Source organism: Oncorhynchus kisutch, linkage group LG9 (assembly GCF_002021735.2).
Source record: "Oncorhynchus kisutch isolate 150728-3 linkage group LG9, Okis_V2, whole genome shotgun sequence".
Lineage (NCBI taxonomy): Eukaryota > Metazoa > Chordata > Actinopteri > Salmoniformes > Salmonidae > Oncorhynchus > Oncorhynchus kisutch.
The window spans coordinates 35167432-35183585 of NC_034182.2; the positions used below are offsets into that span (position 1 = coordinate 35167432).

At 41.8% G+C, this 16154-nt stretch overlaps 1 protein-coding gene across 2 annotated transcripts in view; it reads right to left on the reverse strand.

Annotated features, from left to right (window-relative positions):
- The window catches only part of LOC109897107 (mitogen-activated protein kinase kinase kinase kinase 2-like), a 45553-nt gene that overhangs the window by 16877 nt on the left and 12522 nt on the right, over positions 1-16154 (reverse strand). For both annotated transcript variants that reach the window (XM_031832485.1, XM_020491650.2), the window contains exons 5-11: positions 16037-16092; positions 15044-15091; positions 14872-14914; positions 14564-14636; positions 14059-14190; positions 13036-13098; positions 12770-12851 (exon numbers count right to left, since the gene is read on the reverse strand). In XM_031832485.1, the coding sequence (XP_031688345.1) occupies positions 12770-12851; positions 13036-13098; positions 14059-14190; positions 14564-14636; positions 14872-14914; positions 15044-15091; positions 16037-16092 (497 nt within the window). The remainder of the gene's footprint in view (positions 1-12769; positions 12852-13035; positions 13099-14058; positions 14191-14563; positions 14637-14871; positions 14915-15043; positions 15092-16036; positions 16093-16154) is intronic.

The window sequence follows — 16154 nt, forward strand, 5'->3', positions numbered from 1 at the left end:
TACATATAATTACTATTACTAGAGTCCCACCAGCCCTCTGTAGTGCTTATGGCTGTGTAGGTGTGCGTACATATAATTACTATTACTAGAGTCCCACCAGCCCTCTGTAGTGCTTATGGCTGTGTAGGTGTGCGTACATATAATTACTATTACTAGAGTCCCACCAGCCCTCTGTAGTGCTTATGTCTGTGTAGGTGTGCGTACATATAATTATTATTACTAGAGTCCCACCAGCCCTCTGCAGTGCTTATGGCTGTGTAGGTGTGCGTACATATAATTACTATTACTAGAGTCCCACCAGCCCTCTGTAGTGCTTATGTCTGTGTAGGTGTGCGTACATATAATTACTATTACTAGAGTCCCACCAGCCCTCTGTAGTGCTTATGGCTGTGTAGGTGTGCGTACATATAATTACTATTACTAGAGTCCCACCAGCCCTCTGTAGTGCTTATGTCTGTGTAGGTGTGCGTACATATAATTACTATTACTAGAGTCCCACCAGCCCTCTGTAGTGCTTATGTCTGTGTAGGTGTGCGTACATATAATTACTATTACTAGAGTCCCACCAGCCCTCTGTAGTGCTTATGTCTGTGTAGGTGTGCGTACATATAATTATTATTACTAGAGTCCCACCAGCCCTCTGTAATGCTTATGTCTGTGTAGGTGTGCGTACATATAATTACTATTACTAGAGTCCCACCAGCCCTCTGTAGTGCTTATGTCTGTGTAGGTGTGCGTACATATAATTACTATTACTAGAGTCCCACCAGCCCTCTGTAGTGCTTATGTCTGTGTAGGTGTGCGTACATATAATTACTATTACTAGAGTCCCACCAGCCCTCTGTAGTGCTTATGTCTGTGTAGGTGTGCGTACATATAATTACTATTACTAGAGTCCCACCAGCCCTCTGTAATGCTTATGTCTGTGTAGGTGTGCGTACATATAATTACTATTACTAGAGTCCCACCAGCCCTCTGTAGTGCTTATGTCTGTGTAGGTGTGCGTACATATAATTACTATTACTAGAGTCCCACCAGCCCTCTGTAGTGCTTATGTCTGTGTAGGTGTGCGTACATATAATTACTATTACTAGAGTCCCACCAGCCCTCTGTAGTGCTTATGTCTGTGTAGGTGTGCGTACATATAATTACTATTACTAGAGTCCCACCAGCCCTCTGTAGTGCTTATGGCTGTGTAGGTGTGCGTACATATAATTACTATTACTAGAGTCCCACCAGCCCTCTGTAATGCTTATGTCTGTGTAGGTGTGCGTACATATAATTACTATTACTAGAGTCCCACCAGCCCTCTGTAGTGCTTATGGCTGTGTAGGTGTGCGTACATATAATTACTATTACTAGAGTCCCACCAGCCCTCTGTAGTGCTTATGGCTGTGTAGGTGTGCGTACATATAATTACTATTACTAGAGTCCCACCAGCCCTCTGTAGTGCTTATGTCTGTGTAGGTGTGCGTACATATAATTACTATTACTAGAGTCCCACCAGCCCTCTGTAGTGCTTATGGCTGTGTAGGTGTGCGTACATATAATTACTTTTACTAGAGTCCCACCAGCCCTCTGTAGTGCTTATGGCTGTGTAGGTGTGCGTACATATAATTACTATTACTAGAGTCCCACCAGCCCTCTGTAGTGCTTATGTCTGTGTAGGTGTGCGTACATATAATTATTATTACTAGAGTCCCACCAGCCCTCTGCAGTGCTTATGGCTGTGTAGGTGTGCGTACATATAATTACTATTACTAGAGTCCCACCAGCCCTCTGTAGTGCTTATGTCTGTGTAGGTGTGCGTACATATAATTACTATTACTAGAGTCCCACCAGCCCTCTGTAGTGCTTATGGCTGTGTAGGTGTGCGTACATATAATTACTATTACTAGAGTCCCACCAGCCCTCTGTAGTGCTTATGTCTGTGTAGGTGTGCGTACATATAATTACTATTACTAGAGTCCCACCAGCCCTCTGTAGTGCTTATGTCTGTGTAGGTGTGCGTACATATAATTACTATTACTAGAGTCCCACCAGCCCTCTGTAGTGCTTATGTCTGTGTAGGTGTGCGTACATATAATTATTATTACTAGAGTCCCACCAGCCCTCTGTAATGCTTATGTCTGTGTAGGTGTGCGTACATATAATTATTATTACTAGAGTCCCACCAGCCCTCTGTAGTGCTTATGTCTGTGTAGGTGTGCGTACATATAATTATTATTACTAGAGTCCCAGCAGCCCTCTGTAGTGCTTATGTCTGTGTAGGTGTGCGTACATATAATTACTATTACTAGAGTCCCACCAGCCCTCTGTAGTGCTTATGTCTGTGTAGGTGTGCGTACATATAATTACTATTACTAGAGTCCCACCAGCCCTCTGTAGTGCTTATGTCTGTGTAGGTGTGCGTACATATAATTACTATTACTAGAGTCCCACCAGCCCTCTGCAGTGCTTATGTCTGTGTAGGTGTGCGTACATATAATTACTATTACTAGAGTCCCACCAGCCCTCTGTAGTGCTTATGTCTGTGTAGGTGTGCGTACATATAATTATTATTACTAGAGTCCCACCAGCCCTCTGTAGTGCTTATGGCTGTGTAGGTGTGCGTACATATAATTATTATTACTAGAGTCCCACCAGCCCTCTGTAGTGCGTATGTCTGTGTAGGTGTGCGTACATATAATTACTATTACTAGAGTCCCACCAGCCCTCTGTAGTGCTTATGTCTGTGTAGGTGTGCGTACATATAATTATTATTACTAGAGTCCCACCAGCCCTCTGCAGTGCTTATGTCTGTGTAGGTGTGCGTACATATAATTATTATTACTAGAGTCCCACCAGCCCTCTGCAGTGCTTATGTCTGTGTAGGTGTGCGTACATATAATTACTATTACTAGAGTCCCACCAGCCCTCTGCAGTGCTTATGTCTGTGTAGGTGTGCGTACATATAATTACTATTACTAGAGTCCCACCAGCCCTCTGTAGTGCTTATGTCTGTGTAGGTGTGCGTACATATAATTACTATTACTAGAGTCCCACCAGCCCTCTGTAGTGCTTATGTCTGTGTAGGTGTGCGTACATATAATTACTATTACTAGAGTCCCACCAGCCCTCTGTAGTGCTTATGTCTGTGTAGGTGTGCGTACATATAATTACTATTACTAGAGTCCCACCAGCCCTCTGTAGTGCTTATGTCTGTGTAGGTGTGCGTACATATAATTACTATTACTAGAGTCCCACCAGCCCTCTGTAGTGCTTATGTATGTGTAGGTGTGCGTACATATAATTACTATTACTAGAGTCCCACCAGCCCTCTGTAGTGCTTATGTCTGTGTAGGTGTGCGTACATATAATTACTATTACTAGAGTCCCACCAGCCCTCTGTAGTGCTTATGTCTGTGTAGGTGTGCGTACATATAATTACTATTTGTACTTTATTACTATTTTCTCTTAGCATTTTAGTATTATGTATGTGTATATTTAGTATTATGTATGTGTATATTTAGTATTATGTATGTGTATATTTAGTATTATGTATGTGTATATTTAGTATTATGTATGTGTATATTTAGTATTATGTATGTGTTATATTTTAAATCAGTGTAGATTGTTATTCTGGGGTATGAATGTTTGTATGTGTAGGTGTGCATATGGATGTATATACATATTCTTTAAATATATATTTTTATATATGATTTTTTTTTGTGGGTATGTACACATATGTGTGTGTGTATGTATGTATGTATGTATGTATGTATGTATGTATGTATGTATGTATGTATGTATGTATGTATGTATGTATGTATATATAGGTATGTGTATGTATAGGTATGTATGTATGTATGTATGTATGTATGTATGTATGTATGTATGTATGTATGTATGTATGTATGTATGTATATGTATATATAGGTATGTGTATGTATATGTATATGTGTGTATGTATAGGTATGTGTATGTATGTGTGTATGTATGTGTGTGTATGTATACATGTGTGTGTATATATGTATGTATGTATGTATGTATGTATGTATGTGTATATGTATGTGTGTATGTGTGTGTGTATGTGTGTATGTGTGTATGTGTGTATGTGTGTATGTGTGTATGTGTGTGTGTGTATGTGTGTGTATGTATACATGTGTGTGTATATATGTATGTATGTATGTATGTATGTGTATATGTATGTGTGTATGTATGTGTGTATGTGTGTATGTGTGTATGTGTGTATGTGTGTATGTGTGTATGTATGTGTGTATGTGTGTATGTGTGTATGTGTGTATGTGTGTATGTGTGTATGTGTGTATGTGTGTATGTGTGTATGTGTGTATGTGTATATGTATGTGTGTATGTATGTGTGTATGTGTGTATGTGTGTATGTGTGTATGTGTGTATGTGTGTATGTATGTGTGTATGTGTGTATGTATAGGTATGTGTATGTATGTGTGTATGTATGTGTGTGTATGTATACATGTGTGTGTATATATGTATGTATGTATGTATGTATGTATGTATGTATGTATGTATATGTATGTGTGTATGTGTGTGCGTATGTGCGTATATGTATATATTTTATTTTTATTAAACATGTTTTTTTATGGGGGGAACGTTTAATTGAACAAATCCTTGTTCCGATCTCCTGACCCACAGTATGTAAAGGTACGGCTGACTATGTCGGTTGCGGATGGTTTATTTTTTGACCGGCAGTGCTTAGCAATATAATCTTGAGGCTATATCTTGCTTATCTCTGGGATTGACCCAGGATGACGCTTAAATGCGCAATATGTTTAAGTTGCAACTTATTCGGTTTAGGTTTATTAGATGCTAACTGAACACTTAACTCGCGGGAGCCTCCTCAGTTCATATGTTAGTAGAAGTTCCAGGATAGTGAGAGGTGAACGTATAGTTGGGATTTTATTTTTGTTTTACCTCTTGTTCGAGGTCGCGCCGTGCTTCTTTGGCATCGGCCAGACAATGTGTTTATTATTTTTATTTTTCCTTTTTTTTCTCTCCTGTTTGTGCATGCGTGTTAAATGTGGGTTGATGGGGGGGGTAAGTGTTGGGGAAATTAGGGGAACAGGGTGGGAAGTAAAGGTGCTTGCAGGGGGGGAGGGGTGGGTTGGATACTGCTCGGGTGTGGGTGCTACATATGCTGATCGTGATGGTTTGGTGCGCTTTCTTACCTTTTTATCAAGTTACATGGTATGCAGGCCACCATAGGAACTACAAACGAGAGGAGGGCGGGGCTTACATTCACTTCCTGGAATGTCAAGGGTTTAAACGAACCAATTAAGAGGGGCAAGGTCCTAGCCCACTTGAAAACACTCTCGTCTGATATTATATTTTTGCAAGAAACCCATCTGAAGAATAACTCTCATAGCAGACTTAAGTGTAGGTGGGTGGGGCAAGTGTATCACTCTAACTTCTCTGCCAAGACGAGAGGCACAGCGATTCTGGTACGGAAAGGAATTCCCTTTCTACATAAAACCACTATTGCGGATAAAGAGGGTCGGTATGTGATCGCAATAGGAGAAATCCACTCTACCTCAGTAACTCTACTAAATATCTATGGGCCAAACATTGACAACCCCTCTTTTTTCAAAAGAGTCCTTGCCCTGATTCCAGATATCTCTCATACTAACCTGGTCATTGGAGGGGACCTTAACTGTGTGCTAGACCAATATTTGGATAGATCCTCTACCCGGCGAACCCCTACCTCCTATTCAAGCGAATTCTTGAATACGTACATAAAAAATGTGAACTTATTTGATATATGGAGGATCGCTAACCCTACGGGTAGGGAATACTCCTTTTACTCTCATGTTCACAAGGTTTACACTCGAATTGACTACTTTTTGTTGGATGCTAGACTACTCCCCTATACCTGTAATGTGAGGTATCATGATATTATAATCTCGGACCACAGTCCACTCACCTTCTCCCTGAGATTGGGTGACATTGTACCAAACGAGAGGGTCTGGAGGTTGAATCCTCAGCTCCTCACAGAACCAACATTCTGTGAATATCTTAAAGACCAAATTAAATTTTTCTTTGATACCAACAACAACACAGAGACCTCCCCAGCATTATTGTGGGAAACATCTCCTTTCAGGCTGCCAGGAGTAGGCAAAACAGAAGAAAACTGGAAGAACTGGAGGGACAAATTCACTTACTGGATAGGGAGAATGCTAGCCACCCATCTATGGAGAAACATAAACAAATTACCTCTTTAAAATTTGAATATAATCAGATTCTCTCAGCTAAAATTGCTAAATCTTTTCTCTATGCCAAGCAAAAATATTTTGAGTTTGGTGACAAACCACACAAATTACTCGCCAGACAACTTCGAAAAAATGTGAGTGACCGAATGATTCACAGGGTTAAATCTGCATCTGGGGAATTACTCTCTTCCCCCAAAGACATCAATGACAGATTCCGGCAGTTTTATGAGACTCTATATACATCTAAAGCGGATCCTAACCCCTTAATTATGCAAACATTTTTGGAGGACTGTAATCTTCCTGCCCTGAACCAGGAAGATTCTAACTTCCTGAATAAGGAAATATCTCTTGATGAAATTCGAGAAACAATTAAATCTCTAAAGAGTGGCAAGACCCCGGGCCCAGATGGATACCCTGGTGAATTCTATAAAACATTCAGCAACATGCTCTCTCCCTACCTGCACAAAATGTTGGTTCAGGCCAACGAGGATGGAGCTCTCCCTTCTACTTTGGACGAAGCGTTCATTACAGTTATACATAAGAAGGGTAAAGATCCAGAAGAGGTAGGGTCATACAGACCAATATCTCTCCTTAATACAGACCAATATCTCTCCTTAATACAGACCAATATCTCTCCTTAATACAGACCAATATCTCTCCTTAATACAGACCAATATCTCTCCTTAATACAGACCAATATCTCTCCTTAATACAGACAAATATCTCTCCTTAATACAGACCAATATCTCTCCTTAATACAGACCAAAAGATTTTAGCAAAAACTCTGGCTAACAGGCTTAGCACTTTAATTGGCAAATTGGTCCATTCGGATCAGACCGGCTTTATCCCTAACAGAAACTCATTCTTCAATCTCAGGCGCCTCTTCAATATTATGTATTCTCAGAGGTTACCCAACGTGGACCTTGCCGTCATATCTCTTGACGCCGAAAAGGCCTTTGACCAAGTTGAGTGGCCCTATCTATTCAAGGTCCTACAGAAATTTAATATTGGCGATAGGTTCATAAATTGGATCCAGCTTTTATATAGGAACCCCTGTGCCAGAATACTCACTAACCAATCATTGTCGCCCCGATTTAACCTCAACAGGGGGACGAGGCAGGATTGTGCGCTGTCGCCTATGCTCTTCGCCCTAATTATCGAACCGCTCGCTCAGACGATCAGATCTCATGCAGCAATACATGGCTATAATACTAAAGACACTCTAAATAAGATCTCCCTATACGCTGATGACATCCTCCTCTATGTAACACAACCCCAGGCTAGTATCCCAGCTATTCTTGATGTGATCAATTTGTTTGGTACCTTCTCGGGATACAGAATAAATTGGAACAAGAGTGAATTAATGCCCATACGGTCGCAAAATACCTCCTGGCTAGAACATCTCCCATTTAAGTTATCTTCAGAAAAATTTACCTACCTAGGAATTGTAGTTACCAAACAATACTCCTTACTATTTAAAGAGAATTTCCCCTCTCTGATACAAAAACTCAAAGCAAACTATTTTGGAGAACTCTCCCAATTTCTTTGCTCGGAAGAATTAATGCCATTAAAATGGTCTTCCTCCCACAACTGCTCTACCTATATCAGAACATCCCAGTATTCATACCTAAATCCTTTCATAAACAACTGGACTCAATTATCAATCCTTTCATCTGGGATTATAAAACACACAGGATAGGTTAAAAACACCTCTGTAAATCCAAGATGGAAGGAGGATTGTCTCTCCCAAATGTTATATTTTATTACTGGGCCGCTAACCTCCGCGTTGTTACGTTTCTGTTGGATGACGTACTTCCGCTTAGTATGGAACGTGAGGAGTGTCACCCCTTCTCTATTGGCGCTGTGATTTTGTCGCCTGTCAATCTGGAGATGTCACTTTATTGTAACAATCTTATTATACATAGCACAGTCCGAATCTGGAAGCAAATTAAAGTCCACTTTGAGCTTAGACCAATGTCATTCATGCTCCCTGTCGCCAGGAATCCCTCCTTTGCCCCTTCTAACCTTGATAACACCTTTGAGCGATGGGGAGAGTTGGGGATAAGTACCATAGGGGATTTATACATAGAAGGGACCTTTGCTTCCTTTGAGCTGCTGAGGGAAACTTATAATCTTCCCAGAATAAATTTTTTCAGATACCTACAAATTAGAGACTACGTTAGAAAACACCTCCCAACATTTGAGAATGCTAAACCTTCCATGTTTGACGGATGCATAAAAATATGCCCCACCTCAGATAAACTGATATCGCGTCTATATGATGCTTTTCAATCTGTTAGCACACCTTCTACTGATGCCATCAAGGCAAAATGGGAGGAAGAACTAGGGACTGACATCTCGGTGGCAGACTGGGAAGAGAGCTTGGAGTATATCCACACATGCTCCATTAATTCCAGACATCGTCTCATACAATTCAAGATATTACACAGATTACACTATTCCAAAACTAAACTGCATAGGATATTTCCTGACACATCCCCTACATGTGATAAATGTCAGGCTACGCAGGGTACACTACTCCACTGCTTTGCCCTATGCTCTAGCTTGCATGGTTATTGGTGTGGAATTTTTGGGATCCTCTCTGAAGTTTTGGAGACTTCAATAGATCCAGATCCGCTTCTGATAATCCTGGGAGTATCTGAGTCCCTAAACGGATTAACCAACCCCCAAAAACAACTAATCTCGTACGGTCTCATCCCGGGGGGATAGGGGGGACATCTTCCCTCTTTCTCTCTACGTGTCCTTGTTTTGTATGTCGTGTTTTGTATTATTTGTTCTGCACCCAGAACTCTGGGTCTTGTTGTTCCTGTATGATCTTTTATGTTTAGATAAGAATTGTATACCTGTCTTGTATACCTATACACCATTCTTGTGTGTGTTCAATAAAAAAATATTTGAAAAAAAAAAAGATTGTATCATCTATGGATGTGTTGGGGCGGTATGCGAATTGGATTGGGTCTAGGGTTTCCGGGATGAAGTTGTTGATGTGAGCCATGACCAGCCTTTCAAAGCACTTCATGGCTACTGACTTGAGTGCTACGGGTCGGTAGTCATTTAGGCAGGTTACCTTTGCTTTCTTGGGCACAGGGACTATGGTGGTCTGCTTGAAACATGTAGGTATTACAGACTCGGTTAGGGAAAGGTTGAAAATGTCAGTGAAGACACTTGCCAGTTGGGTCCACCCATGCTCTGAGTACACGTCCTAGTAATCCGTCTGGCCCTGCGGCCTTGTGAATGTTTACCTATTTAAAGTTCTTGCTCACATCGGCTATGGAGTGCATGCTTCAGTGTTGCTTGCCTCGAAGTGAGCATAAAAGGCATTTAGATCATCTGGTAGGCTCGCATCACTTGGCAGCTCGCGACTGGGTTTCCCTTTGTAGTCCGTAATAATCTGCAAGCCCTGCCACATCTGACGAGCATCAGAGCCGGTGTAGTAAGATTCAATCTTAGTCCTGCATTGACGCTTTGCCTGTTTGATGGTTCTTCTGAGGGCATTTCTTATAAGCGTCCGGATTAGTGTTACGCTCCTTGAAAGCGGCATGTCTTGCCTTTAGCTCGATGCGGATGTTGCCTGTAATCCATGGCTTCTGGTTGGGATATGTACGTACGGTCACTGTGGGGACGACATCGTAAATGCACTTATTGATGTTGCCTGTGACTAAGGTGGTATACTCCTCAATGCCATTGGATGAATCCCGGAACATATTCCAGTCTGTTCTAGCAAAACAGTCCTGTAGCGTAGAACACGCTTCATCTGAACACTTCCATATTGAGTGAGTCACTGGTGCTTCCTGCTGTAGTTTTAGCTTGTAAGCAGGAATCAGAAGGATAGAATTATGGTCAGATTGCCAAATGGAGGGCGAGGGAGAGCTTGTTTGCATCTCTGTGTGTGGAGTAAAGGTGGTCTAGAATTATTTTTCCACTGGTTGCACATGTGACATGCTGTCACGCCCTGACCTTAGAGATCCTTTATTCTCTATATGGTTAGGTCTAGGTGTGACTAGGGTGGGCATTATAGTTTCTTTAGTTCTAGGTTGGCTTGGTATGGTTCCCAATCAGAGGCAGCTGTCATATCATTGTCTTTTATTGGGGATCATATTTAGGCAGCCTTTTCCCACCTGTTTGTTGTGGGATCTTGTATTTGTATTGTTGAGTTGAGTTTATTTTTATTTTTACAGGGACAGTGCACATTAATCAACATTTCAGTAAAAGTGCCGGTTTTAGCCAACCGGCTAATTTTCAACCGCAGTCCCTGGGCAGGTTATTAAAAACAATTACAATATAGACAATAGCAACATAGAACAAGCAAGACATAGCATACAGACAGAGCAACATAGGACAAGCAAGACGTAGCATACAGACAGAGCAGCATAAAACAAAAAGCAGCAAGACAAAATTCATAAAAGCAACAAAGTGTTTCCACACCTCACAAGCTACAGACAACAGACAACATGGAGTGGCAACACACAGCTAGGGACCATGTTCACAAATCTGATTGACCTTTAGCCATGTCTTCAAGCATTTTGTGAAAGTGTGATATGTGGTGCAGTTATGTGTGTCTGATGGCAGTGTATTCCAGACATGGGAAGCTCTCACAGAGAATGCAGATTTACTAAAGGTGCTTTTCCTTAGGGGAACTATACAGTCACCTCTCATGGCAGACCTTGTGGATCTGCTGCCATATGTCTGGGTTTTCTGTTTAACAAAAATATTGAGTGGAGGGGGAGCCTTGAATACAAGACATGCGTCGGTGTATTGCACAAGATTTTCCCAACTCAAGAGCTCATGCTTTCTAAGGATATGACAATGATGATGGCTATTGGGCTTCCTATCAAGAACTTTGAGAGCCTGTTTGTAGACAGACTGAATAGGTTTTAATGTTGTACAGCAAGCTAGGGCCCAACTAGTCAAGCAGTATGTTAAGTGGGGGAGTATCATAGATTTGAAGTACAGTTTTGCTACCTCTGTAGTCAAACAATTTCGTATAAATCGGAAATTAGCTAGGTTGAATTTGGTTATTTGAATTACCTTTTTCACATGCTTTTTAAAAGAGAGGTTGGAATCAAGTATGATGCCAAGGTACTTAAAATCGTATACCACCTGGAGCTTCTCCCCTGACACATAGACATCTGGCTCAGTAGCATCTGTTGCCCTCTTTGTGAAGAACATGCAAAAAGTTTTTTTCACATTGAGATGCAAACACGAGTCACTGAGCCACTTTGTAACCTGGACCATTACAGTAGTGAGTTCTTGTGCAGCTTGTTGTTGCCTTTGAGCACGACAAAGCTGCATGTTCGTTTCTTTGCTCTTTATTGTTTTTGTGCCAGTTCTCATATTAAAAGATGATGAACCCAAACCACACTGCATTTTGGTCCGATTCTTCCAACAATGTTCGTGACACATGCTGGTCGAAATGAGGTAAAAAGTCCCCGGACACTAGGAACACCGCTTCTGGATGAGAATTTTCTTGTTTGCTTATGGCCTTAAACAGCTTGTTGGGTGTGGTCTTAGTGCCAGCATCAGTTTGTTGTGGTAAATGGACGGCTACTAAAAATATATATGAAAACTCTCTTGGTAGATAGTATGGTCTACAGTTTTTCACGAGGTTCTCTACCTCAGACGAGCAATACCTCGAGACCTCCTTAATATTAGACATCGTGCACCAGCTGTTCAGTCCTGCCGCTGCACGGACAACCCAGCCATCTGAATATTATCCGTGTCGTCATTTAGCCATGACTAGGTGAACCATAACATATTACAGTTTTTAATGTCCCGTTGGTAGGATAGTCTCAAGCTGAGATTTTCCAGTGATTGCATGTTGGCCAATAGAACGAATGGTCGAGACGGGTTACACACTTGCCAATACATTTTTACAAGGCACCCCGATCTCCACCCCCTGTATTTCTGTCTTTTCTTCACGCGAATGATAGGGATTTGGACCTGGTCTCGGAGAACCTTTGCGTCAGACTCATTAAAGAAAAAAATATTTGTCCAGTTCAAGGTGAGTAATCGCTGTTCTGATATCCAGAAGCTCTTTTCGGTCATAAGAGACGGTAGCAGCAACATTATGTACAAAATAAGTTAATAAGTTGATTAGGAGCCCATAAAATGGCAGCCATCCCCTCCAGCGCCACATTTTACCAGAGGTTCTGTCTAAAACAATGTGGAGTACTGATCGTCTTTCAGGGGCTGTTCCTTATTATAATCCGGAAGGTTCGAGTCCTGAATGCTGATTGGCTGAAAGCTGTGGTATACCACAAGTATGACCAAAAATGTATTTTTACTGTAGTACCACAGCTAAGGAATGTTCATACGCACGACGCAACGCGGAGTGCCTGGACACAGCCCTTAGCTGTGGTGTATTGGCCATACATCACAAACCCCCGAGGTGCCTTGTAAATCTTTTGTCATACCCGTGGTATACGGTCTGATATACCACGGCTGTCAGCCAATCAGCATTCAGGGCTCGAACCACCCAGTTTATAATGATTAATTCATAATGAGCAGAGTGCACAGTAGTGTACCTGCAGTAAAGTTTCGGCCGACGGCCTCTTCCTAGGGTTCTTGATGAGGGACATCTTCACAAAGCTCTGGAACCCTGCAGACCTTCAGGGAGGGTGACAGAGATGAGACAGCAGAAACACATACCCATCCTGGAGAATATGGATGCTGCATTCAAAGAACAGTCTAGTGTCAGGAGGATGCTTTTAGAGTACAGGTATGTCACAGATGCTGCATTCTGAGTTGTCTGAATTATTTTGGGAATACGGTGTGATCATATTCATCTCACCACTTGGTCTTGTCCTTGAGCCTGGGAGGCTGGAAGCTGCTTTTTGACATCAACATCAAGGCTCTGGAACACAGTTTTAATAGTTTGAAATGTCAACACGGTAGAAAACCTAGCCTGGTATGCTGGAAGCTTCTATTTGACATCAACATCAAGGCTCTGGAACACAGTTTTAATAGTTTGAAATGTCAACACGGTAGAAAACCTAGCCTGGTATGCTGGAAGCTTCTATTTGACATCAACATCAAGGCTCTGTTACACAGTTTTAATAGTTTGAAATGTCAACACCGTGGAAAACCTAACCTGGTTGTAGAGATCTGTTTATTATGTGCTTAAGCCAACTCCTTTGTCATTCGTTGACATGTTTGGCATAACAACGAGCACTACAGAGGGGGGTTGTCTGTAGCACAAATACATGTGCTACCAAAGTGTGGGCGATAGTTTTGAGTCACACACCAAACTATTATACCATATTGAGGTATGTGGATAACCCACAAAAATGCAACATAACACAAATATCTATCTTCATCTGTCTCTCTTTTATCCAACTTTTCAATGCAATTATGGTGGATCTAAAGGAATGAAGGAAAAGGGGATAGAATGGAAACTACTTATAGTTGAGGTTAAGGCTAGAGTCCAGAGGGGACTGGTATGGAGCCAAGTCTGTGTCCCTGTCTCTTCCTGGATATCTGGATCTGTTTCTGCCTGTCTGTGCCTCTGTCTCTTTTTGTGTCTGTGCCTCTGTCTCTGTTTGTGTCTGTGCCTCTGTTTCTGTTTGTGTCTGTGCCTCTGTCTATGTTTGTGTCTGTGCCTCTGTCTATGTTTGTGTCTGTGCCTCTGTTTCTGTCTGTGCCTCGGTCTATGTTTGTGTCTGTGCCTCTGTCTCTGTTTGTGTCTGTGCCTCTGTCTCTGTTTGTGTCTGTGCCTCTGTCTCTGTCTGTGCCTTTGTTTCTGTCTGTGCCTCTGTCTCTGTTTGTGTCTGTGTCTCCGTCTGTGCCTGTGTTGGTGTCTGTGCCTGTGTCTCACCTCATAGGGTGGAGGTCAAACATTGGTGGCTGGAGCTCTGCCAGCTCGATGGCCGTGATGCCTACCGCCCAGATGTCACACAGATGGTTGTACCCACCCTTCTTCTCCACTGCTGCCACCTCCGGTGCCATCCTGGCACGGGAACATAAATACCAGTCAGATTAAATGAATATTATAATGGTTAGAATGCATTGTAAGACTTGTTCTGTTAGAAGACACATGTACGACTATGACCAAACCAATCAGTGTCTACGTAAAGCAGACCAATCAGTGTCTATGTAAAGCAGACCAATCAGGGTCTACATTAAGCTCCGACCAATCAGTCTACGTAAAGCAGACCAATCAGTGTCAACGTAAAGCAGACCAATCGGGGTCTGCATAAACAACCGACCATTCAGTGTCTGCATAAAGAAGCTAATTGATACGGTGAAAGTAAGGATGAAGTATATACGTTTCAATGAGAGTCATAACGTTGAAGGTTGTGGTTTGAGTTCAGTTATCTTACCAGTAGGGAGTTCCTATAAAAGACTTCCTCTTGGCTACAGAAGCACTGATCTCTGCAGCAACTCCAAAATCGGCTGCAGGAAAACAGAGACAGAGAGTCAGAGACAGTCTAGTCGCCGAGGGAGACTGAATCCAGAATCCAATATGTCTTACGAGTGGCATGTTTTTAGCATGCTAGTTAACCTCAAAGTTATTGCATACAGTGTGTGTGTGTGTGTGTGTGTGTGTGTGTGTATGCGTGTGTGCGTGCGTGTGTGCGTGTGTGTGATGGATGGATGGATGGATGGTATAGAATAGATGTTCACTGACCCAATTTGATGTCTCCTCGTTCTGTGATGAGGATATTTGCTCCCTATGGACAGATGGACACACACACACACCAGCGCACATACACACAAACACACAGACAAGCTCACAAAGATATAAACACAGAAGATTCACAGATTGACAACAATAACATATAGCTATGTCAAAATGATACCTTTATGTCCCTATGCATTTTACTTGTCTCATGCAGGTGGTACAGGCCCTGTCGAAAAACAAAAACACAGAATCAGTCTGACAAATCTCTCAACCTCATCATTAGTTCACCCCACAAGCAGAGATCGGCAAAAATGATAAAATACAATTCCAAAATATCCTAAAGACCAATGTATGAAAATAAAATACAAAATGCTTTTGCAAAGTATTGTATTGAATTAGAATACATAGAAACAGACCCTATATCATTTTATTTCAGGAGTGTTGAAAATTATTTAGAAAATACAAAATACTCTCTAAAGTATCTTGTTACAAAATACATTGGATTGTAGTTCAGGCCACTGAAATACAAATGACAAAATACTCAAAAGTATTGAAATACTCATTTCAAATACAAGTAACAGAAATTCTGCCCATCTCTGCCTACAAGCCTATTGGAGCCAGTCACAACACAACAGTGAGCAACAAACAGGGCCGGCTCCAGGCATAAGCAACATAAGCAGTCGCTTAGGGCCCCCAGCCCATTAGCCCTCCCTCCCCTCCAAAACAAGTCTATATATTTTGGAGGGAACTCAGTCTGGGTCTCAACTTACTGTTGAGAGTTAGAATAGTAGAATACACAAGGTGTACATTTGAAATGTGGTTTTCCATCAGAAGTTTTTCTCTTGTTTTGTCATTCAATGACAATCACTCGATTAGCCATGTCAGCTAACAATTTTATATTGGTAAGTTAGTCTAACCAGTTATCTAAATGTGTAGTAATCATGGCCGAATGCCGACCTGGCAATCTCCCCAAACGGCTAGAGCCGGCCCTGGCAACAAACAAACTGCTGACATGAATAAGGGAGGTAATGTTATGTTGCTGTGCTGTGTGTGGTGCCACGAAACTTGATGCTCTGCTTTCCTGTGGTGAGAAAGACATGCGATTATATTGTGACTGTATCCCCCCCAGTTAGGAAAGTGAGAAAGCTCATATTTTATATGACTGACTAACCTGGAGGGTTTCTCTGCAGATGTAGGCTATCTGCTTCTCCTTGAACGGCCCAGTCACTGTGGAAAGACCGGTAGAGACCTGAGATTAATGGCACATACAAGGGAGGGTGGAAAAATAG